The sequence below is a fragment of the Argiope bruennichi genome, chromosome 7, assembly GCF_947563725.1.
Source record: "Argiope bruennichi chromosome 7, qqArgBrue1.1, whole genome shotgun sequence".
In the NCBI taxonomy this organism is placed as follows: Eukaryota; Metazoa; Arthropoda; class Arachnida; order Araneae; family Araneidae; genus Argiope; species Argiope bruennichi.
Window position 1 is genome coordinate 51616825 of NC_079157.1, and position 24027 is coordinate 51640851.

The following is a 24027-nucleotide window of genomic DNA, read 5'->3' on the forward strand; positions in this document are numbered from 1 at the left end:
CTGATTGTTCGACTGCCTTAACTTGATTCTTTAGATATCAATAAATAAATATTTTATTTAAGTGTACAGAAACGTTGCTATTGTTTCAGCAAAGATCTTATTTCCACTTTAACGAGCACCTGGTAAATAATGAGCAGATTAAAGAGTGTCTAATAGCTAATTTGCAGATTACCTAGGTAATTTGAGAAATTGAACAATTTTCCATACTTTAACGGGTAATCCAAATTAATGTGCTGATTAGCTAGTTAATCTGCAGATTAATTGATTTCTGCACTTTAGCGGTAACAGGTATGCCAATGGTATGGTCTTGAGTAATCTCCACATTGATGTCAGATTAAACCTCTTTGGAGGAAGTGGGCTGCAATGTAATGGATATATTTGCGTATATTTTTGAGCTTCGTTAATTTGCAGTAGCGATTCGATGTCTTAGATTGCCATGCTTCAACGGTAGGGCACAGGTAGTTATGATTACTTGGAATATTACCTTATCTTATTAACCATAGTACATCTTGAAGAAGAGTGAAAAAAAAACTTGTTATTTCAGCTTATGGATATTTTGAATATTCACTTAACTTAGATGTTAGTCATGAAACTGGCATCTTAGTTAAGTGAAGTTAATATAGTAAGTAAGTTAAGTGAATCGTTTCCACAACATTTAAGGCAATATTTTAGTCGCTCGCATATTTTCATATTATTATAATCTGATATGATCTTGATGGTTTGGATGAACATGAGGAACAAAAATGTTGCTGCTGTGAACAATTGAGCTTCATCGTCTGAAAATTGAGTTATTGAATAGAAAACATAGGACATTTGTAAACATAGTCTTTGGACTAAGTCATCCTATCTATTGAGGTTCCATACATCACTGCGCATCTTGCGGATGGAAAAAGGATGTGGCGTCAAAACACCAGTTTAAAACAGGATGCAGTAAAAATCTATTAATTCTTAATTTAGATATCATGAATAATTGTACTTATTAAGACTGAATTCCATGTATTGAGTCCCTAATAATAATTAATAAATCTGTGGATAAAAAAACAGTTTGGCAAGCAGCTTTTGAAAAAAAGCAACTCAATATTTTTGTATCATATTTGTAAATATCTAGTGGATCGACTATACAAAAACTTTTATTGCTTCTGGAGATGAATGTCCATTAAATACAATATGACATGTCAAGAAACATGCATTGCATGATTGTGAAATCATATGAACAGACTTAATGTTAACTTATCTAAAATATTTAACAGAATCTATAATGAAATACACAGATGCAGAAAACCTTCAAAAGAATAAATAATATCTATATTTGCTAAATTCCCAAGATTTAATATAAATTATTGCAGTGAAATTCATTTGAAAAAATTGCAATTAAATATTGATTTATTTAAAAACTAGCCGCCTTTGGCGACCAGCTTGTTCGTCAATCTTAATGTTCGTTTACATTTTAATAATTAAATATTTCACGCAATTCCTACTTTAATAGCTTCTTCATCAAAATATTTTAAAACTTCAAATTTTGGTAGTCATATAATTCACTCATAATATTATAAAGGCTTTCAGCCGTAACGTAATATGTATCTCTCTAATTTTCTGTTAGCTCCCATAGAATTTATGCTTTAAATTAAAGTGGAAAGAATTAATCTGCAATTAATATAATCATATTTTTTACTGAAACAAAGCATTTTTTTTATAATATGATTATATACTGATAACAGTGTCACTGAGCGTTTAAACTTTATGGGCACTAAAGAATATCTTTCTTAAATTTATGTAATATCTCAAGAATTTGTCAACAAAATTTTCTCAGATTCATCATGAACAGATCGATTCATTAACAATGTTTAATTTTAAATGCATCTAACACTAAGAAAATAAAATGAATTGTTTAAAATAATCGGTCGAAAACAGGTTTAAAAAAACTACTTAAAAAACAATGTACTTAAAACTATAAGCATATACACAAAATATACAACTAACATAAATACAATTTAATTACAAAAGAATGCAACTAACCTAAAAATAATTTAATTCAAAAATCATCCTTTGATAATATTGTCAAAAATCAGAACACAATGCGCATGCGTGAATTTTCAACGTCAGTTACGGTAACGCAAATGCGTGAATTTTTCTACGCCAGTTGGGGTAACGCTATGCAGATTAGACATTTTTAATTTTCTTTATTCTGTGTTATTTTAATTCAAAAGTACTTTAGAATGAATCTGAAAGATCGATTAATTAACAATGTTTAATTTAAATGCATAAAACATTAAGAAAATAAACAGAATCGTTTGAAATAATCGGCCGAAAAATGTTAACCCTAGCCTCATTACTGTTGGAAAACAAAACAAAACTGAAGCCTTACTCATTTGGCAGTGGGGAAAATGGAAAAGTTTTTGGCGGAAAGTTAGTTTTTAATTAATAATTAAAATTCTAATTAAAAATTCAAAAATAGGGACCCAGGTGCACATTCCCGATCTCTAAGCTATACATGTACCAAATTTGGTAGCTGTAGGTCAAATGGCCTGGCCTGTAGAGCGTCAACACACACACGCACACACACATTGAGCTTTATATAAGTATAGATTAAAGTTATGAAAAACTGTCTAAAAATGAATACAGCAAGAAAAACAAATGACTTTTAAGTTTAAAAACGATTTAAATATTCAGTTTCAACATTTGACAATATATATAAATAATTCATAACTAATATGTGAACAATAAGTAATTTTAATAAATAAATCAATTTTTGCCTTAAAGTAAAAAGTTTTAAAATATTGAATGCCAATAATACTTAATTATATAAATAATACGCAAATTACAGTTTCAATAAAATTTCAGAATTAAAAAAAATAAGATATTTGATATCTAACAAACTGTGATATTAAAACTTAGCACATAAAACATAACAATTTCACAATAAAACTTGAAAATAAATAATAAAGTTCGCATTTAAGATGCACGAAGGAATTTTTGAAGAAAGAATGTTCTTAACGGAATACATACTGTAAGGTCCTCAAGTGAATTAAAAGGATTAAAAATTTATTAATTTACGAACACTGGGAATACAAGATACGAATTTGGAAAAAAAAAATTCAAGTTTTTAAGTTAGGGGGAAAAAAAACTCCGTTTCAAAAATAATAATAATAATATAAAATTGTAATTATTGTTAAAATTCTATTAATTTAATGTGAATCCAATTAACACCTTTGAAATGTAAACTTTACAAAGATTCGTGCTCTCAATTCAAAGCAGTATTGTTACTTTATTATTTTATTTACTAGAATTAAGCATAATTAGTATATGATAGTAACTTTAACATGTCCAGTTAAAGTTACTGTCATATACTAATTATTATTTTATTTACTAAAATTAAGCATAAATTAATTCGTGCTCTCAATTCAATACTGCACTGAATTGAGAGCACGAATCTGTGTAAAGTAACTTTAACATGTCCAGTTTTAAAGTTACTGTCATATAATAAATGCATAACACATACTATAATAAATAGATCAATGTTGAAGCAAGTGTTTGAACGGACTGCATAAACTCTATGATTCTTACTTCCCGAAACATGCATGCATAAATATTGGAGAAGACTTTACAATATTACAATAATGTAATAAAATATTTTATTATTTCTTTTAGTTCAGTTAAAGATAGAAAGAGTAGACGTAAACAAACCCTTCCCCTTTTCTAAGGAATATTCAAGAAATGACCCAAAAGCTCAAAAAAAAAAAAAAAAAATCTGTATTGCATTGTTTTCAATGGAAACCTTCAGTGAAAATTAATTCCACCTGTGCAGAAAACGAAACTAGTAAACACGATTGACATCATCCGGAAGATAAAAAACAACCGAACTTGTTAGACAACTCCCAAACGCAGTGATTGTGACGACTAGACAGACTCTTTGTCATCCACGAATTTTGCTGATAAGTCCATTAAGGTAACAGCATTTAATTAATAGATTTATATAATAAATTAAAATTGTAATATTTGTTTTATCATCATAAAGCCATTTTATTATTGTACATGTACATTACTGTCTACTCACTTATTGTGACTTTACTTCCTCGTAGAACGAAGCACACAAAGGGAAAGTATTATTATCTTCCAAAAATACGACCTTGAAATTGTGATATGTACCTGTCTCTTGCTTCGGCAATAGATATCTCCGAGTATGAAAAAAAAGTCATTTTTTAAAAAATTATTTTTGTTTCTTCGTCTGTCTGTAAACACAATAATTCAAATAGAAGGATAAAATTCGGAGTGAGGCCTTCAGACAAAAATTTTTATTTCTAGCAAAATTTCGATGAAATCTGCCAACAAAAATTATATCTGTTTGTCCATCCGCCCGTTCACGCACCAACGAGATCACAATAATTCAAAAATGTAAAATATATCAGTGGTGAATAAAAATTTTCACATTGTTTTATTACTCGCATTATTTCATATTGTTTTATTACTAGCAACCAATGCATTTTATACTAAATCCCTCAATTGATTGATTGTTTTTATATCAAATTTGTCCCTGCGTATGCGAAAACGATAAGTCATAAAAATATCAAAGTATATAGTAGGTGAATTCTAATTCATAAACTTACATTAAAATTATTTTTGCTTAATAGAGGACGTAATTCGGTAAAAAGTAGATTGTCCGAATATGTAAAAACGACCCCTCAAAAAGCTAAACAACAATTTGAAAAATGAAACGATGTATTTTGTTTAAACATTAAAATTATAGATCTATATCCAATTTTCTATTTATTTATTCAATGACAGATAAAGATAAGATGTGGGTATTATTCCGGCGCAAGATCCTTTTATAGGATAAACTACACCGAAGCTTAAGGTTCAGAACATAATTGCAATTTTATTTTGAAAGTGATTTAAAAACCACATAGATGGTACAAAACTAGAAAAGGAAGAAACTAAAAAAATGTAAGTGAATAAAATCAAATTCCATGTAAAACACCCCCTTTTAAAGAATTCAAAGATGTTGATATGTGCTTTTTGACCAATTAGGTATGGCAGATTGCAAATATCTGAGATAAAATAATAAAAATAATTTTAAAAATAGATATTATCTGTTTCAAAAACTCAAAACCATTACTTTTAGACAATTTTACCTTGCAGAGAGTTAATATGCAATGATTAAGGCAAGCATTTTTACGGAATGTGCTTTGCATTTTATTAATTTTCTATCTATATCTTTAAAAATCCAGTTACATCACAGAAAAGAACAGCAAAGTTTATAAATGGATGCAGTGTAAAATATTTTCACCAATGCTCGATTCCAAAGTTAAATCCTAAGTTCAATAAAATATTAAAAATATTTTTTATTTTATTTTAAAAGTGTGCTTTATACTGAAACTTACTTTCTGTACTAATAATAGAGGTATAAATCAATTCAGATATTAAACAGAATTCTTCCTTAGCTTTCAATAATGGAAAAAAAATAATCACCCGACTAAATATATTTAAATAACGAAATCGATTTTCATTCATTGCAAAGAAAATATTCTTTAAAAATATACCTAAAAATATATTTAAATGTTTACAGCAATTAAATTGACATTATTAAAAGAAATTAATTTTAAGATGACGTAAAATTAATTTTTGTGCTGTAATATTTCCAAACGTTATGTTGTTGTTACTTATGGGACTAGTCATAGACAAGCCCGCTGACTAAGCCTGCGATTTAAGCGAGTTTGTGCAGTAGCTTCTGAGAATAAAGGCCTCTGAGCACCCGAGGGCAGAAGTCTGACTTCTAGCTCATATTAAGATGACATTCACACACTCGCTTGCACAACCCCTTTTTACAGGGGAGCTCTTTCACATACCTCACGGATAGAACACAGCTTAAAGAACAACCATGCCCGAACCAGGATTCGAAGCCGAGACGCCCAGATCAAGGGGAAGATGTTCGGCCAGACGCCAACGTCCTGGCCAAACGTTGTAGTGGAAAAAAAGTCAAAATTGCTCTTCCTTTTTAATTCATAAAAGTATTAATTGAAATTTACAAAGCATCACACTAAGGAGCATACATTCAAATTATATATATGTACTAAATTTCTTAGCTCTAGATTCAATGATCTGGTTTGTTGAGTGTCAATACACAAATACATACACACGCATTCACTTTTATTATTAGTCGAGATATAGCTGATTCAATTTCATAGATTAACCGCGTTTGCTATGTCACTTGATTCTGCTGATAATTGGCATTTACCGTATTGATAAATAAATAACAATACCGCCTCCATTTTTCAATTCCCACTATTAGTTCACACTCTCTCCCTATATATATTTATATATCTTGTTCAAATTTTCAATCGTTAATAAAATACTTTTTATTCATCCACTCAAGTTCATATACATTTTTTTAAAACTTGTAGTGGATGACACTTGATGTTAATAGTTTTTTTTCAAATATTAGTTAACTAAATTTATCCAGTAATTACTATTTGGTCGCCAAAGTCGCCAAATCCGTCGGCATGTCGCTAAATGGTCGCCAAGCTCTGAGATTACTGACGCGACACCCGATCTTAAATAATATAAGATATATATATATAAATAATTAAAAAAAATTGTTGACCTAAGTAGGAATTGACTTTATTTTTTATTTTTTTATATTTATTAATTTTTTTTCTCAACTCCATAACGCACGCGCAATAGCGTCGACTATTTCCTATCTGAGAATAAATAGTACTCAATTCAATTTTACATTATACAAAGCTGAACACTCGTGTTGTGTTTTGTTACGTTGATATGTTCTTTTATATTGTTACTGTGTAAGTGTGAGAGAATATCACCAGGAAAACAGTTTAGATGCATACGTCAATAATTATTTAACGATACTGATCTGGCATACAAGAGTTTTATAAAAAGTGATTTATAACCAAATAAAAATTTTCAATACTTTGCTTTGTCTTTATTGCCCTGTTTAGTGCAGTAAATAAATCTTTCTTTTATGTCAGCCAATTGAACTCCATTTTTATTCTACGCTTGCTGCCATGAATAGAACTTTAATTAGGGCCGGTATGCGACTGATGGAAAATGGTATGTAATGAACGATTGAGTATCATTATTCTGCTCTTGGTCTTAGTGAACTTTTTGTCACCATTTTTTTATTTAAATGTTTGATTGCTATGGATGAATAGTTGGATGGCGTCTTCAATGATGACAGGGCATCAAAAAACAATAACATTTGGAAAATGGAAATCTTCTATTCTACTATTTTAGTCTGGTGTTGCAATGTAAATTATTTTAAAAAATATTAACCCTTAGCACTCTGGTGACTCCTCTCAGACACCATTCAAGACGGTGCATTATTTTGGCGCTTTATTTATTTATTTTTCAATTTTAATTGTTAAAAATGCTTTTAGAAGGGTAAAAAGACGTAGATTAATTTTTCGGGGAAATTCGGCTTAAAACAATCATATATATATTTATTTCTTGGAGAAATGAACGCTCCCTCGTATTAAGTGAATAATTATGCATCGAATTACTTTCCAGAATGCAAAGGGTTAATAATTGAAGAAGGATATTTAAAAAAAAAAATGGGTAATATATCAAGTCAAAAGCAGATTTAGATGTTTTGCGATCGCAAAAGTGCAATTTATAAAGCTTTTTTTTGTAAAGTTGGTCGTTTAGTTTCACATTTCAAACTTTAATTTTTTTTTAAACAGCAATTTTACTTTCTCACTTGCTAAATACAGAGAAAATATTATAATTATCGAAAAATTCGTGATTTCGTCGAAACTTCAAGTTTCAGACATACCTGGGTTTGAAAAATGAATTTTTAACATTTTGTCGATCGGCGTTTTAACACCATTACTCCAAACGCTTTATGCTAGACAACTGAAATTCGGTACATGGAATTATGACCGAATTCAAAGATTTTCATCAAATATTTAACGAAATCTATCCACCCGTAGACTGTCTGATTGACTGTCCTCGTACAAATGAACTCGATAAATACAAAACTAAAAAATTTAGGTAGATAAAATTTGATACGTCGGTTTAGCATCTAAATTATAGATGCTAAAATATGCTTATTAAATTTTGAACCAAATCCGTCGAACAGTTGATCGTCTGTCGGTCTATAATGTAATCGGAATGTAAACACAATAATTCATGAAGACAATGACTTAAATCAATAAAATTAGGTATGTGTTCTTGTGACTACAACTGCAGTTTTGTATCACGTACTTATCTCTATTGACCGAAGAAATTCGTCCAAAAAACATATTCTAGCGATAAATTCAGTAAAAATACTAGATCCATGTCGAACATCTATATTTTGTAACAATCGTTCACCAATACCGTGCAAAGTATTCGTGGCCTTATCCAAGATCCCAACATTTATGCGAAAGTAGGAGTATAAGATTTTTTTTTACTGGAGAATATGCGTGAAAGTTTCAAAGAGACAACTCACATCGATTATTATTTAGTTTAATTTTATATTTTAATAGTTTTGAGAAAATGTTGTATTTTTATTCATTTATTTTTTTCATACTTGCATGATGGAAAAAAAATTGTTTTAAGTAATAATATTCGAAAACAAACTTAAAACATTCATTAATTATTTCCTGAATAACAAATACAAATTATTCTTTACAGAGGCGGCGATAGCAGGGGGGCAGTCTCTTGTCCCCCCCCCCCGTCGGCGAGAAATTCAGAGTTCATCAGTAAAAGTGTTCACCATTTCATAATGGTTGTAGAGAGTTGAGCACTATCGAATATGATTATTTAAAATTCATCTTAAAATTAATATATTGTAAACAATCGAAATATCCAAGTAAGGGTTTAAGTGTTTTGGCTATATTTGGCAAAATTGATTGGACGGTTGGTCAATAATTGTTAGGGCGGTAGGTCAATAATATGCCGTATTTTGTGGACAATTTTTGATAGACGGAACAAAGAATTGAATGCAATGGATGTCGAAGACGTTAAGTTCGCAGATTTTCAGACATCGGATTCAAATGTCTTTCATTAAGCTTATAATTTGTACTACTTTTGGCAATATGCTGACAAGGGAACCGTGAATAAGGTATCGACAAGGTGGTATTTTCATTGTCCTAGCAATTTTTGGTCGGTTGACTAAATTCAATACGGTGAGTGCTGAAGATGTTAAATCTGCAGATTTTCAGATATTTGATTGAAATGTCATTCACTTAGCTTATAATTTCACTAGATTTGGCAATATATCCGACAACTGAATAAGATACCGCATTCTGTCGACAACTTTTGAGCGGCCGACTATGAACTAAATGTGATGAAATGTCGAAAAATATATTCACAGATTTTCAGACATTTGATTCAAATGTCGTTCATCAAGTTTTTAATTTGATGATGATTTTTGGTAATATAACCGACAAGACGACATGTGTATAAAACATAAGACTAAGAAGTCAATGCGAAGGGATGCCGACGAGTCCAAATTCTCAATCATTTTATTTAAATGTCATAATGTTCATTCAGCATATAATTGATACTATGTTCAGCAGAATTATCGATAATTTGGCAAATGAATACGACGTCACATTTTTTCCGACAAATCTTTTATCCTTCGGCTAAGATTTTATCATAGCATATCATTTTATAGATTATGGAAAAAAATTACTTTCATCGGGTACTTCGATTACCTAAGTGGACTTAATAGAGAAGTTGGTGCTTTTATATTATTCATGAATAGGACGATAGAGTTGTTTTCCATAATTCATCATTCAAATCCAAGTTCTAAAATTAATCGTCATCTTATTCATATAATTGTTACTTCCTTGGTCACGAATTGATAAATTTATTCTATTCATTTCACTGTGAGAATTGCCTGACTAAAATCTAGTTAATGGTCAAACTAAATTAAAACACTGTTTTCTTTTGACACTCTTGTGAGTATGCATGCTAAGAAGAGTTATTTTGCTGTAACTAAATTATGTGAATTCATTATAAATCAAATCACTGGAGTAAGAAAGTTGTATAATTGTAAATTAAATTCATTTAACAGTAAAATATCTGTTTTCTTTTGAAATCTAATTTATCAGGCTACAATTATTACACTAAAGAAATATTACCGACTGCAGTTGACAACAAAAAAAATATTTTTGGTATGGTAACTTTTTAGATACACTAAAAGAGTTTATCCAAGTATGCACTAATTTTTTAAAAATAAATTACTACCTAAATGCTTCAAACTCTGCATTCAATATTATGACTATGTAATCGGAGAACATATCATTTTCTTTCAATTACTATTCTCGGCTAAAAGTATGTAACTTCAGATGCTTATAAATTTTTAATAGGCTTTGAATAAAGATGTCTTGATAAAAAGAATTATTCTTGGAATAAAAAAAGTTATTCTTAGAATATTCATAAATAACACACTAACCCCTTAAAATACGAATTTACTTAATTTCCTAATTAGATAGCAGATCTTATTTGGGACAATTATCGTTATCTTAATCTCCAGAAAAATATAAGGGCATTTGAGGTAATGATGCGTTTTCAAGTGATTTTTGCGTTTTAAATTACTTAATACTTTCACTTAATTGCAGATTTAAAATTAAAAATTAAATAATTCCATACTCGAGTTAGACTCGTTTTTTGGTGAAAACATCGAATATTTTTTATTTATTATTCTGGATTTCTAAAAAGTTTCTTTTATAAAAACTTTTTGTTTCAACATTCATTTTATATAGCTTCTGATATAAAATAGTAAGAGTATGCATTTGTTCATTTAGAATTACACGTTATTCTGGTGCAATCTATGTTTCTATCTATATACTACAATCTAGAATGGAATATGACAATATTTTTTCTAAAATTAGATCACAGATAAATTAAATCTCAAGAGTCCCATAAAAAAATACTCAAATATTGACAATTTTTTTTATGGTTAGTAAAATAAACTGAGAACCTTTTTTTACAAATACCTTTATAAAGTTTTAACAATGAAAAAAAAAGATCAGCATTAATAAAAAAGAAATTAAATAATACTTAAATTTCTTTAATTAAATGTAAAATTAATTATTATGAGTTATATTGAAGCCAAATTAGAGATATTGTGCTTGCCCCCCTGTCGGATTTGCCTTGCCACCCCGTCGGCAAATCTCTGCCGCCACCTCTGATTCTTTAAGATAGATTATAAGGAAATGATAAACTTCAAATAAATATTCCATTAAAAATTGAAAATTTACAAGACTTAAGTAGAATATTTTATGACCAGTTAAATGAATAATTAACATTCTAATGTAATATAACTAATCAATTATACTATAATTTTTTAAATGATAATTTTAATAATTCAGTGCTAATACGAATTATAAATCTTCTATTTTTCAATACATAGTATTTTATTTTTTTAAGAATTTATTATTTAATTACTAGTAAGATAATATTTTTAACGAACTTTTATGACTCTTCTCTGGCTAGATGACGAATTTTCTGATTTGGTAACTACTTTGTCAGCCTAGTCGAAAATCTTTCACTCCATTAGGAATCTTCTTACTTCGACTTTTCGTGTAAAGACAATTAAAGATCTTGCGAGAGGAAGCAAAGATAATGAAACTTTTCATATTAATTGATAGGGTTCAGAACTTTATTTCTGCAGTTCCGATGCTAAGACCGCAGTACAAATTTCAGCTTGAACCCTTTCTCATTAATTGATATGGTTTAGAATTTTATGAGCATCTGCAATTTCGATGTGAAGACCACAAAACAAATTTCAACTTGAACCCTTTCACATTAATTGATATGATTTAGAATTTTATAAGCATTTGCAGTTTCGATGTGAAGACCACAAAACAAACTTCAACTTGAACCCTTTCACATTAATTGATATGATTTAGAATTTTATGAGCATCTGCAGTTTCGATGTGAAGACCACAAAACAAATTTCAACTTGAACCCTTTCACATTAATTGATATGATTTAGAATTTTATGAGCATCTGCAATTTCGATGTGAAGACCACAAAACAAATTTCAACTTGAACCCTTTCACATTAATTGATATGATTTAGAATTTTATGAGCATCTGCAGTTTCGATGTGAAGACCACAAAACAAATTTCAACTTGAACCCTTTCACATTAATTGATATGATTTAGAATTTTATAAGCATTTGCAGTTTCGATGTGAAGACCACAAAACAAACTTCAACTTGAACCCTTTCACATTAATTGATATGATTTAGAATTTTATAAGCATTTGCAGTTTCGATGTGAAGACCACAAAACAAATTTCAACTTGAACCCTTTCACATTAATTGATATGGTTTAGAATTTTATGAGCATCTGCAATTTCGATGTAAAGACCACAAAACAAATTTCAACTTGAACCCTTTCACATTAATTGATATGATTTAGAATTTTATGAGTATCTGCAGTTTTGATGCCAAGACCCTAGCACAAATTTCAACTCAAACCCCTTCATATTAATTGACAGGGTTTAAACTTTTATGAGTATTTGCAGTTTCGATGTCAAGACCACGGAACAAATTTCAGTTTGAACTCCTTCAAACTAATTGAGAGGGTTCAAACTTTTGTGAATATTTGCAGTTTCGATGCCCAAACCTCAGAATAAATTTCAGCTTGAACTCCTACATATTAATTGATAGGGTTTAAACTTTTATGAATATTTGCAGTTTCGATGTCAAGACCACGGAACAAATTTTATTTGAATTATTTGAGTCCCTTTACATTACATGACAGGATTCAAACTTTTAGGAAAATCTCCGTTTCGATGCCAAGACCATATAATAAATTTCAGTTATCGATCTTATTGAGTATCATGGTTATAGTATTCACACGGACACAAACAGGCAAACAAATAGTCTATATTCTGACAGACATCAACAAAAATTAAATAAAAATTTAAAAATTTCAATTCAAGTTCAAATATTAAAATTTATCTATCTACTTTTTAAAAAGTTCTTGATTTATCATGTTCGCACGAAAAGATAAACAGACTAACATTCAACCCGCTGATGTCGATTTTCATTTGATGCTATATTTTGCTGTAAAACAGTAATAAAACAAAATTTCATTTAAAGCTGAGTTATCGTGTACAGAGGTGGATTAGGATATTTTGCAGCCCTTGGCAATGTTCTTTATTAAGTCCCTCTTATAAGAAATGGTCAATTTAGTTTCACATTTCAATATAATTTTAACTTAATCAACATTTCATTGTTTTTAGTATATTTTCTGAAAATGTACCACTATAATAAAAAAAAGGGAGAGAATCTGGAAAAGAACCTGCACAAATTTATTTCAATCTCACTTTCAAGCAGACGAATTGTATGTTGCATTTGGAATGAAAAGAGAATTGATATCTCGGAAACAGCTGAAGGTAATAAAATCGTTTGGCTTTCAAACAGAGTAATAAAGAGATCTGATAAGAGAAGAAATAATTGAAAAGCACAGGTATGGGGCGAATTGCACCATAGCACTGGAGAATGAATCGTATCACACGTATTGTGTGTGCTTCAGTCTGATGTGTAGTGATGTCTCTTGTTTGTGAAATCATGAAGGGATACAATTAGTGAGAAAAAAAAATCAAGTAAGTGTATTTTTATTTTGCTCTATCGTTAGAAAGTTTTGTTATTTTGAAAATTTTTTAATGTTCTTTTCAAAATTCAGATCTGCAACATATTTCTGGGTTAATAAAAAAAAGGAGAATGAACGTGTTTATGCGATCTTTTGTTGAGCTTTACAGAACAAATTTTTTGACTTAATGAAACCAGATTTGGCATATATTCTGGAAGGCCAGAATGTACACTCGATTCGGATCCAATTTTTAAAATTAATTTAGATCCATTTTTTAAAATTTTAATTAATAAAAATTAAGAGAAATTTTGGTTTATTTGAAAATAATTATAGAATACATATTATTACACAACAACTAATTTTTAAATTATTTATAAATTTTAAAATTTCTTTTTTAAGAATACTAAATTATTTCGCGGAAATTTTTTTCCTGAATTTTCGAAATTTCTTAAAGATAATTTTACATAATTTTCAATAAAAGATTTCATTTTTTGCAATAAATTTAAATCTTTTTCAATGTTTCATCAAATGCCTAGATTTGAGCATTATAGCACCATAGAGTTATGAACTCTATGGTGCTATAATCCTCATGTTAGAAGAGGGTTATAGCACCTCCTGTGCTAGAATTATGGGGAGTATTGACAGAATTTTCTCCTCTTCAGTATAACAATATAATCTACTCTGAAACAATAACTTTAATGAATTTGTTTTTATTTATCATTTGGAAGTTCTTTTCTTATTTTCCAACTTTAAGGTCACGCAACTTTTTTTTTTTACCAATCCTATAGTTTGTGATGGTGAAGTTATAAAAACTTTGTCTTATCCAATTTTTAATGCAATGCAATTTCCAGGTAGTTTTAAGACATCCACTAGCATAACAACCCTTGAGCATATCATAAGTTTTGATTGCGCAGATATAAAAATGAATAGTTAGATCTCTCCTTATCGACATTCAAATTTCTGCAACAAGTATTTCCGCAAAAGGTCAGGATAATCGATATTCGAAGTACAACAATCCGATACAAGGAATTCAACTTCATAAAATATATATGACCATAACACATAGATGACGTAATACAAAATTATCAACAATACGCAAATACTTGATTAATAGCCCAACAATGTTGGAAAGAACAGTAACAATAATTAAAGAAGAGAAAAAGAAAACATTAACTAAGAAAATAAGCAGTTATAATACAACAAAATAAAAAAAAACAACATATAAAACAGTTGCGATTAATGTATTAAAATGACTGCATGTTTTATATGTTGTCATGTCCCCCTGTCTTCCATTTATTCTCACCTGTATTATCTGAACACATGGGGGGAAGGGGGGGGGGTAATATAGAAAGAAATGTTTCAAACTCTGGAAGGTCATGGTAGTCTGTTAGTTCGAGTCATGCCTCGACTTCGCATACACTGATGCAGTAAGTCGCGTTTTGGACTTCGTAATATAAAGATGAAAAACTGCATACAAATTTTTTGGATGTTATTCTCTTCTTAGAATGGATTCAAAATTCGATGCAAATTTGCAAACCAAAAAACCACTTATCCAAACTAATTTTTATTTTCATATAAAGCATGCAAAAACAAAGAATTATAATCGAAAAAAAAAAAATTGGAACTCGCGATTTTAATGAATATCCACGTTTCCGACCTCTTTAAGTGCGCAAAAAAAAAAAACTTTAGCATTATGTGCGTTGTTCTGTATGTATTTGAACAGGTAACTCAAAAACATTTCCAGCTAGAAGGGTGAAATTTAACATATAGTATACATACGGTATTTGTAGAATTTTGAACAAATTTTGATCGAAATCCATTTAGAGGAAGACTGTCGGTTCGTCTATCCAATATAAATTTGTTGGGATGAAGCGAGCGGACTATTTTTCTCGCGTAGGAATATCTGTGTGACTACGCTTCTGGCGCTTCGTTCCTTCAAAAACCATGCTGAGATTATTGAAAAGTAACAATAAAATTAACCCGTTAACTACAAAATGCAGATAGCTAAATGGATAAAATTTGGTATCCAAATTTAACAACTAGAGTGTAGATTGTAGACGTATGAAATTTGGAACAAAAACTGCCAAAGGATTTATTTTCTATTGGTCTTCAATTTCACAATCATGTAACTCAAATATGTCATGCCTTAAATACATGAAATTTGGTCCATGATTTTGGGATTATAACTGTAGTTTTGTGTCAGGTTTGGTTTCAGTGTTTGGGAAAAACGTGTCTAAAACTCAAATTCGATTTTCATGTATTATTAACCACTTGCCAGAGATTAACCATGGAAAAAAAATTAAAAATCACGAAGCATCACTCTATACATTCATTAAAAACACTGGATTCACCTCAATATTTAATATTATTTAATCATTATAATTGTTTGTAATATTAAGTATTGTTTGCCGACACCATTCTAAGTATTAGCATCCTCACTCAAGAGACAACAACTGCATGCTGGGATTGGAGTTAATAACGTTATTATATAGTCTGAAAGAGTATTCATGGTCTCTCTTGCCAGGTTTTACTAATCACGTTATTATTTTATAATTTTGAATTATCGCGTTTACATACACGCGAATATGCATGCCACAAATGGCACTCCTTTCATTTGACAGATTTTATGCGAAATTTAAGGAACGTCTACAATTCTAAAGATAAGTTTGTAGAGCAAAATTCATTCATACCGTAATCGCATGCCTGCATGCAAAAAGGCAAATTTTGCTTAGATGTGTAACGGATTGAGATGTGCGAGGATAGAACCTGGGACCTTGTGGTTAGCAGCCCAGTAACAAGACCAGGATACAAAAGCATATGTTCGTGTAGCGTAGTTGTTAACTGGCTTATATGCTATTCACCGCAGAAGGATTTAGTTCAAATTTGATAGAAATGTACAAATTTGAATTTAAATCTACATATTAAAATTCTATCGTTATATCTTAAATATGGCAGGCAGTCAAAATTCCAAAAAAGTAATTTTCGAACTCTGGGAAATCGGAAATATGGAGAATAGTCAAAATCTCCGAATTGAATTTTTTGTCGATTACAACACTTTCTCTTTGTGTACTTGTATACACAAAGTACTTTTTCTACGTGTGTACTTTTGTACTTGTACGAAAATATAAAACTATAACAAGTAATAACATAGAATTCATAATTCTAGGGATGTCAGGAGGAGGAGTGGATCCTGTTTTGTACAGCAAGTACCACCACTTGCAAGAACGTGATGTCAACGACTTTCTGCTCGCCAGTGCTTCTATACTCAATTGGGGCAATCTGACCAACAAAGTGGTCATGGATGTCGGTTGTGGCCCTGGGAACACCTCCTGCTCCTGGTTTCTTATGCTGTTTCCGGCGGTGAAAGGACTGATTGGCATTGATGTCCAGGAAGAGATGATTGGTCTAGCAAAGATTTTGAATCCGCATCCGAAAATCGAATTCATGGTGGCTGATATCACAGATGAGTTTGTACTTTTATGATATTTTTTTTAGTTAATCAAAATTTTTGCATCTTTAATCCACCGAAAAATTAATTTTTGATTCAATTTTTAACTCAAGTTAATAAATATTAACCAACTGTGTTTTGTAGAAAGTAACTGAAACTTCACAATCTAGAGTTTTTGTTTTGTTTTCACCTTGATAGGTTTTAGAAAATTCACAAATATACAGGATGTTCAGGACAAATATACAGGACATGTTAAGCAACAGAATGAGAATCCTCGCTCTGATTATGTTTAAAGAATCCTATTTCTAAGTCGCATAGTTGTTGTTGTTGTTTTTTTCGAAAAAAAAAAAATATGTGTTGTTAAAGAAAAAAAATTAAGATTTGACATGCGATGAAAGAAAAATAAACCTGAATAAATCTTACAAAATGTTTAAGAAACAAAGGTTTTTAAAAATTGAAAAGATTTAAGAAATAAAAATTTTGCTCCACGGGCTTACAAAAGGGAAACAATTTAAAGAGATGGACTATAAGCCCGTACCTATTATAGAAACGTATGGCTGTCGTTCAATTCACTTAAAAATGTTAGAATCCCTTGATCGTAGCGGATTGGACGTTGGAGTTATTAGTAAGATTTATAGTATTTTGTAGCTAATTAGTAAGCTTTATAGTAATTATATTTATTTTATTAGTAAGCTTTAAAATATTAACTTATCTAAGAGTAATAATTTATTTTTAAAAAGATCTATATTCATAAGATTCAACATTCAATAATATTTAAATAATAAGTAAAAAAGAACATATGTAATTTTTCAAAAACATTGCCATAGTCATTTGTCAAAATGTATTCATTGGAGAAAAAATGGAGGAAAAAAAGGATATGGGAAAGGAAAGAATAAAGCAGCACCAAACGAATTAAAAAGCGATGTTAATTAGTTATGCAAAAATAATAATTCCATTGAAAATACTAGTTAAAGTTTTAATATAAGAAATAAAATTATATAACTATGAAAATTTGGAGAAAATAATTCAAAATAATATTTAAAAAAAATCAAATTTTTAATTATTGATCGGTTAGCGTAACATTTACTAAACAATGGTTTCATCAACGTTATCGGCAGACATGACCGTGAATTGACCCCATTGTGTGATTATCACAATCACCAGATCCAATTAGTTTAGTTTTATTTTAATATAGATATCTAAAGCAATCTGTCTGCCAAGCTTCAATTGTTTCAGAAAATGGCTTAGTTAATCATCTGCATGTTATCTTCGTTTTTACTAACTCTATGATGTTGGATCTGTGTAATTATCCAACGTACGGCATGATTGTGCAATGTGCATGCCTCGAAATGCTCGTTGAACAAATTGAGAAGCTACTTCAGTGAATATAATGCCATATGAAAATGCCACAGCTGGTTTATTGAGCAAAGGTGTTAAGCTTCGCTTTTGAAATTATATATTCCAAGACGAATTTTATTGAGGAAAACCTGTTTATAGGGGAAAAAAAGACATATGAGGGATTTGTAATACGATGTGGTTGAGGAAGCCATCAAATCCTGTTCTAATTATTTCATGACCTGCTAATCTTTTGAATTTCCTCTCACAGTAGTGGTCAGAATCTTTAAAAAATGCCCGGCAGGTGAAATTTTGCACAACAAACAGAATAATGAGTGGAAATAGTTTGAGAACAAAAGATAGCCAAATGTTTGGCAAGCACTGCGTGCAATAACAAAGAGTAATGAATTTAAAAATTTAATTGACCTAGTGCATTTTTTTTTTTGTATATCTTGAGCGTATTGATTTACTTTATTAAAAGAAATATATATATATACACAAAAAAAATTCATTTACTCAAGAGATTCGAAAATAAATATTTTTTCAGGACTTCTGTGGAATGCTGGGAAGGAACTTTAAATAAAGTTATTTCCACGTGGTGTTTTCAGTTCATAAAAGATCAACAGATAGCTTTTCGAAATATCTACAATTTACTGAGACCTGGTGGGGAAGCTGCCATTCTTTTTGAAATAAACTCATCCTATCATGTTTGTTATGAAGAAATAATGAAAAGCCCAAAGTGGAATACGATATTCGAGGTAATGATATTTTCTCAGTAATAAAAAAATCTGCTTTAATGTGTCCCTTCAGATTACTAAGGAATTCAACACTGTCAAATCACCAAACTAAAAGGTGTACAACAGAATAATGCAAACCTTTGTTAAACATTAATATGGTTTCGGAAAGAACTGCTGTTCCTGCTTGCCTTGGTTGCCATTTCTCAAATGAAATGTTCATTGCAAACTTAGTGTGCCTGTACCATAATGTACCTATAGAGTGCTCACTGGCAAATACAAAGGGAGCATTAAGGTAAAATTAAATCAGCATTTTGATCTTACAAATAGCATGTACGAAGGTAGGAAATTTCGTAATGACTATAATAATATTTACAGCTAATGCAACACAGAACAAGATTCAAGAATAGCGTAGGATTTCTGGCCAAGTACGACAAAATCGTACCAATCATCCGAAGCCTCATAAAAAGCCTACAGTCTTGAAACAAACGCCTTTTAGGGTTGAAATATAAATTGCCATCATTACCACAATTGGCAAGAAATTGCTAAATTTGGCAATCGGGCATTATTCTTCAGTCGAATCACAGTATAATATTTGCTTCCAACGCTAGAATAAAAGCGTGGGGAGCAAGTAGTATGAAGTACAACAAATAATTAAAGAACAGTCTATTGTCAACGATGGAGATAAGTACAATAACTGATACAGTATCAATTTTTTTTTGTTGGTTATTCGGATTGTTTTCAGCATCTTTGGTTCATTTTGGTTGCAAATGCCATAAAGTTGGTCTTCATCTTTTGAAGTCAAATCATTTTTGCATTTCGCTTAAGTGAATAGGCATCTACGGCAGTGAAATTTTTATTAAATTCAATCTATTCCTTCAGAATATGTATCGATATGATAAATCCTTATTGCATTGCTTTAGATCAACGGCTACGTTCAGCATTTTACTACACACTAGCCGCCTTTGGCGATCAGCTGGTTCGCCAATCTTAATGCACGCTAAAATTTTAATTGCTTCTTCATTAAAATATTTTAAAACTTCAAATTTTAATAGTCATATAATTTACTCATATTATAAAGGCCTTCAGCCATAACATAATATGTATCTCTTTAATTTTCTGTTAGCTCCCGTAGAATTTTTGCTTTAAATTAAAGTGAAAATGATTAAACTGCAATATATATATATATATATATATATACTGAAACGAAGCATTTTTTTAAAAATATGAGTACTGAAAACAGAATCACTGAGTAATTAAACCTTATGGCACTAAAGAATAGTTTTCTTAATTTATATAATATCTCAAGAAGTTTTCAACCAAATTTTCTCAGATTCATCATGAACAGATCGATTCATTAACAATGTTTAGTTTTAAATGCATCAAACACTAAAAAAATAAACAGAATCGTTTGAAATAATCTGTCGAAAACATATTAAACCTTCAAAATCAAGTCCGTATCCGTTGTCAACAATCAGAACACAATGCGCATGCGTCAGTTTTCATCGCCAGTTACGGTAACGCAAATGCGTGAATTTTTCTACGTCAGTTGGGGTAACGCTAGATTAGAAATTTTTAATTTCCTTTATTCTGTTTTATTTTAATTCAAAAGTACTTCAGAATGAATCTAAAAGATCGATTCATTAGCAATGTTTAATTTTAAATGCATCAAACATTAAGAAAATAAACAGAATCGTTTGAAATAATCGGCCGAAAAATGTTAACCCTAGTCTCATTTGTGTGGGGGAAAAAACCTGAAGCCTTACTCATTTGGCGGTGGGGAAAATGATTTTTTTGGCGGGAAAGTTCGTTTTTAATTAATAATTAAAATTCTAACTAAAAATTTTAAAAAAGGGACCCCAGGTGCACATTCCCGACCTCCAAGATATGCATGTACCAAATTTGGTAGCTGTAGGTCAAATGGTCTGGCCTGTTGAGCGCCAACACACTCACACACACACACACACACACACACACACACACACACACACACACACACACACATTGAGCTTTATATAAGTATAGATTAAATAGAGCATCTGCGGTTGGCTTTTAATGAACGAGCTCATTTATTGAGATGCAGTTCAGGATTAGAATTAGCATGTGGTATAACCTATATGAGCTATTTCAATCTCATGTAAAGCATATATCTAAACTGTTGCGATTAGATTTCCTATATTTATATTTAAAAAAATTGACTAAATTCAGGGAAACTAATACAACTGTATAACAAAATATTGTACGTTATCTCTACGATATTATTCATTCAAATTCTGGCCAATAACATGATAATGTTATTAGGCATTTTGTTGTTAATAGGGAATGTTTTAGAAGTAAGCAAAAAGGGACTTGCATTTTTGTATAAAAATTGTGTCTAATTTTGAACACTATTTATTTCTTTTAGAGTGTGGCAGCCGAATACCCAGAAATATGCACACAAAATGTAAATGCTGCGCATTATAAACAACTTCTTACGGAGATGGGCTTCAAAGTAGTTATGTGTACCAAGAAACAGAAGAGTTTCACATTTTCTTCAGATGATGATTGCATAGGTAATCAGAAAGTTATGTTTTGTTAAATATTTACGGTTGATTATTATAAGCTATTAGCTATTCATAAAAAAAAAAAAAAAAAAAAAAAAAAAAGATAAAAGATAAAAAAAAAGATAAAGATACTCCATATTTAAATATATCTGTTTAGAAATTGCATAATCTCACAATTCAACAAATTATATATATATATGGTATTCACTCCTATGCGTCACTTAGGATATTCATTATTTTTATTTAAGTTCTACGAGGGAAATGCCTTGTCGTTTTGAATCTTCGTCAGATAACAAGGGCGACATGTGAGCACAGTACCAGATATCTAAACTTTTGTGCGACACCCATGCAATGAGGACATTTAATGTTATATTGTTAAATTAACGTCCTGTTTTGAAGTTACATTAGATATATTGAAGGACAAATCTCGCCATTTTGAACTATGACCAGGAGATCAGAACAGCACCCAAATCAGTATAGCTTTTTCGGATCATTCAAAGGCACATGATCCAAACGATTGGTGAACCGCTGGCGAGGCGTTCGAGCCATAAGAGGAACAATTGAATTTTTACTTACATGATATGAATGCGTAACACCAACAGATTATCACTTACTGAACGGATTTCGTTCAAAACTTAATAATAATCTACATTTTGGGTACTAAATCTCCGCACAAAGCTTTATCTATCTAGCTCTTTACATTTTGTAATTACCTGAACTCAGACAGGCATACTTCGTGTGAATAGATTTTGTTCAAAAGTTAATAGAAATGCTCAGATTTCGTTCAAAATCAAATTTCATCTGCTCCGATTTCGTTCAAAATCAAATATTAAATTTCATCAATCTTGCTCAAAGCATATTTGAATTATCAAATTCACAGACAAAAGGTATAATTCCAGTATTTATCCAGTATTATTATTAAAGGTACAATCAAGTATATAATTCCAGTATATAAAGTAATTTAAATTAGAGAGGCTTAAAAAAAGAAAATTAATCAAAATGTCGAAGTTGATTTTTTTTTTATCATTTACAATACTATTACAGAAAAAAACCCTTATTCTTCTTTGGGCTGTAGAATAAAAACTCCCATAGGCTCGACGTATAAAATCAGACATTACTACAAAAGTATAGATAAAAGCATTATGATTAATTCTAAACCAGAACAAAAAGAAGAAAAAACACATACAAAAAGCAGCCTTTGCAGTAAAATGCAAAATACAAACAATCGGTAATAAAAATAATAATAATAAAAAAAAAAACTATAATAACACAAAGCATTCAGTGAAAACTCACTAGAGGAACTTCTCTCAACTATTCACTGGAGTTCAATATAACTGACTACTACTATCTAAGCTTTCACTTATTATAAGTCCCATGACAGGGCATCGAATGTTTTAGAACAAATTTCAGAACTTGAGCTATAATGTAGCTATCTAGAATATTCTGGGTTTTTCATTTTTTTTCGCCATTGCCGAGGGGGGGGGGGTCATTAACTCAGTATCCATCATTATAGTTGCAAAATTATCTTCCTTACCAGGTGTCTTACTGCATAGGGAGGATGTAGTATAAATTTATAACAAGAAAACAATATTACAAATTTTCTTCCCATATGAAAAAAGTAAAATAAATCTATTTAAACCCACTTGTATTTTCACATCGACCGCTTATGTTTTTCAGGATATGCTCTGTCAATGTTTGCATGGCACAAGAAGGTCCCCGATGAAAGGATGGAAGAGTTCAGAAGTGATTTACTGCAAGAATTTTCAAAGTATGGCGGAAGGGAATCGAATGGACGCATAACTATTCATTACAGTTTAATGAATATCCTTGTTAAAAAACCTAGCTGAACTACTTAAAACTTAAAAAAACTATTGAATGAATATTTCTCTTTAGAATAAATTTTGGACGACAGAAAAATGTTCTTTACGTCTTTGTTTTTATTAATAAAAATAATTTGTGTATACTGGTAAGCATTGTAAACTTTTCTTTTTTCTTTATATAAGAAATACACAAATAATAATAATGTTACGGAATTTCTCGGGTTCGTTTGGATAGTGGGAGTTATATGGTATGGAGAACACTCAATCCGCAGTAGAAAATAAAACAACGACGGTTATTTACACGAAGGCACACAGGACAGCACAAAGACAACTATATACAGCACAAAAGACGATTCTCTTCAGCCGAGACGTGCAGCATACAACAGTCTCTACTGCAGACAGTAGCGCACAGCTTAGTTCAGCACTAGCTTCACTCCGTCGCTGCTCCGCTTATCTCTGGAAGGCCAGTTCTTTACCGTCGATCCCGACTACTCTTCGACTCCACTGGTCCACGACTACTCTCTCTGATCTGGTTCACGACGACGACTACTCTTGCACTACGACTGGTTCACCACTCAATTCACCGTCGACTCCCCGGCA

At 30.5% G+C, this 24027-nt stretch overlaps 1 protein-coding gene across 2 annotated transcripts; it reads left to right on the top strand.

Moving 5' to 3' along the window:
- Window positions 1-3807: 3807 nt before the first annotated feature.
- On the top strand, window positions 3808-23577 carry LOC129976409 (juvenile hormone acid O-methyltransferase-like). Of its 2 annotated transcripts, none has more exons than XM_056089959.1 (5): window positions 3808-3946; window positions 16714-17014; window positions 18878-19088; window positions 21469-21616; window positions 23285-23577. In XM_056089959.1, exons 2-5 carry the CDS (start codon window positions 16716-16718, stop codon window positions 23452-23454), a joined length of 828 nt encoding a protein of 275 aa, XP_055945934.1. In that variant the 5' UTR covers window positions 3808-3946; window positions 16714-16715; the 3' UTR covers window positions 23455-23577. The 2 variants fall into 2 exon arrangements, with proteins under 2 accessions (XP_055945934.1, XP_055945933.1); XM_056089958.1 differs by lacking the exon at window positions 3808-3946 and adding an exon at window positions 13124-13560.
- Window positions 23578-24027: the final 450 nt, after the last annotated feature.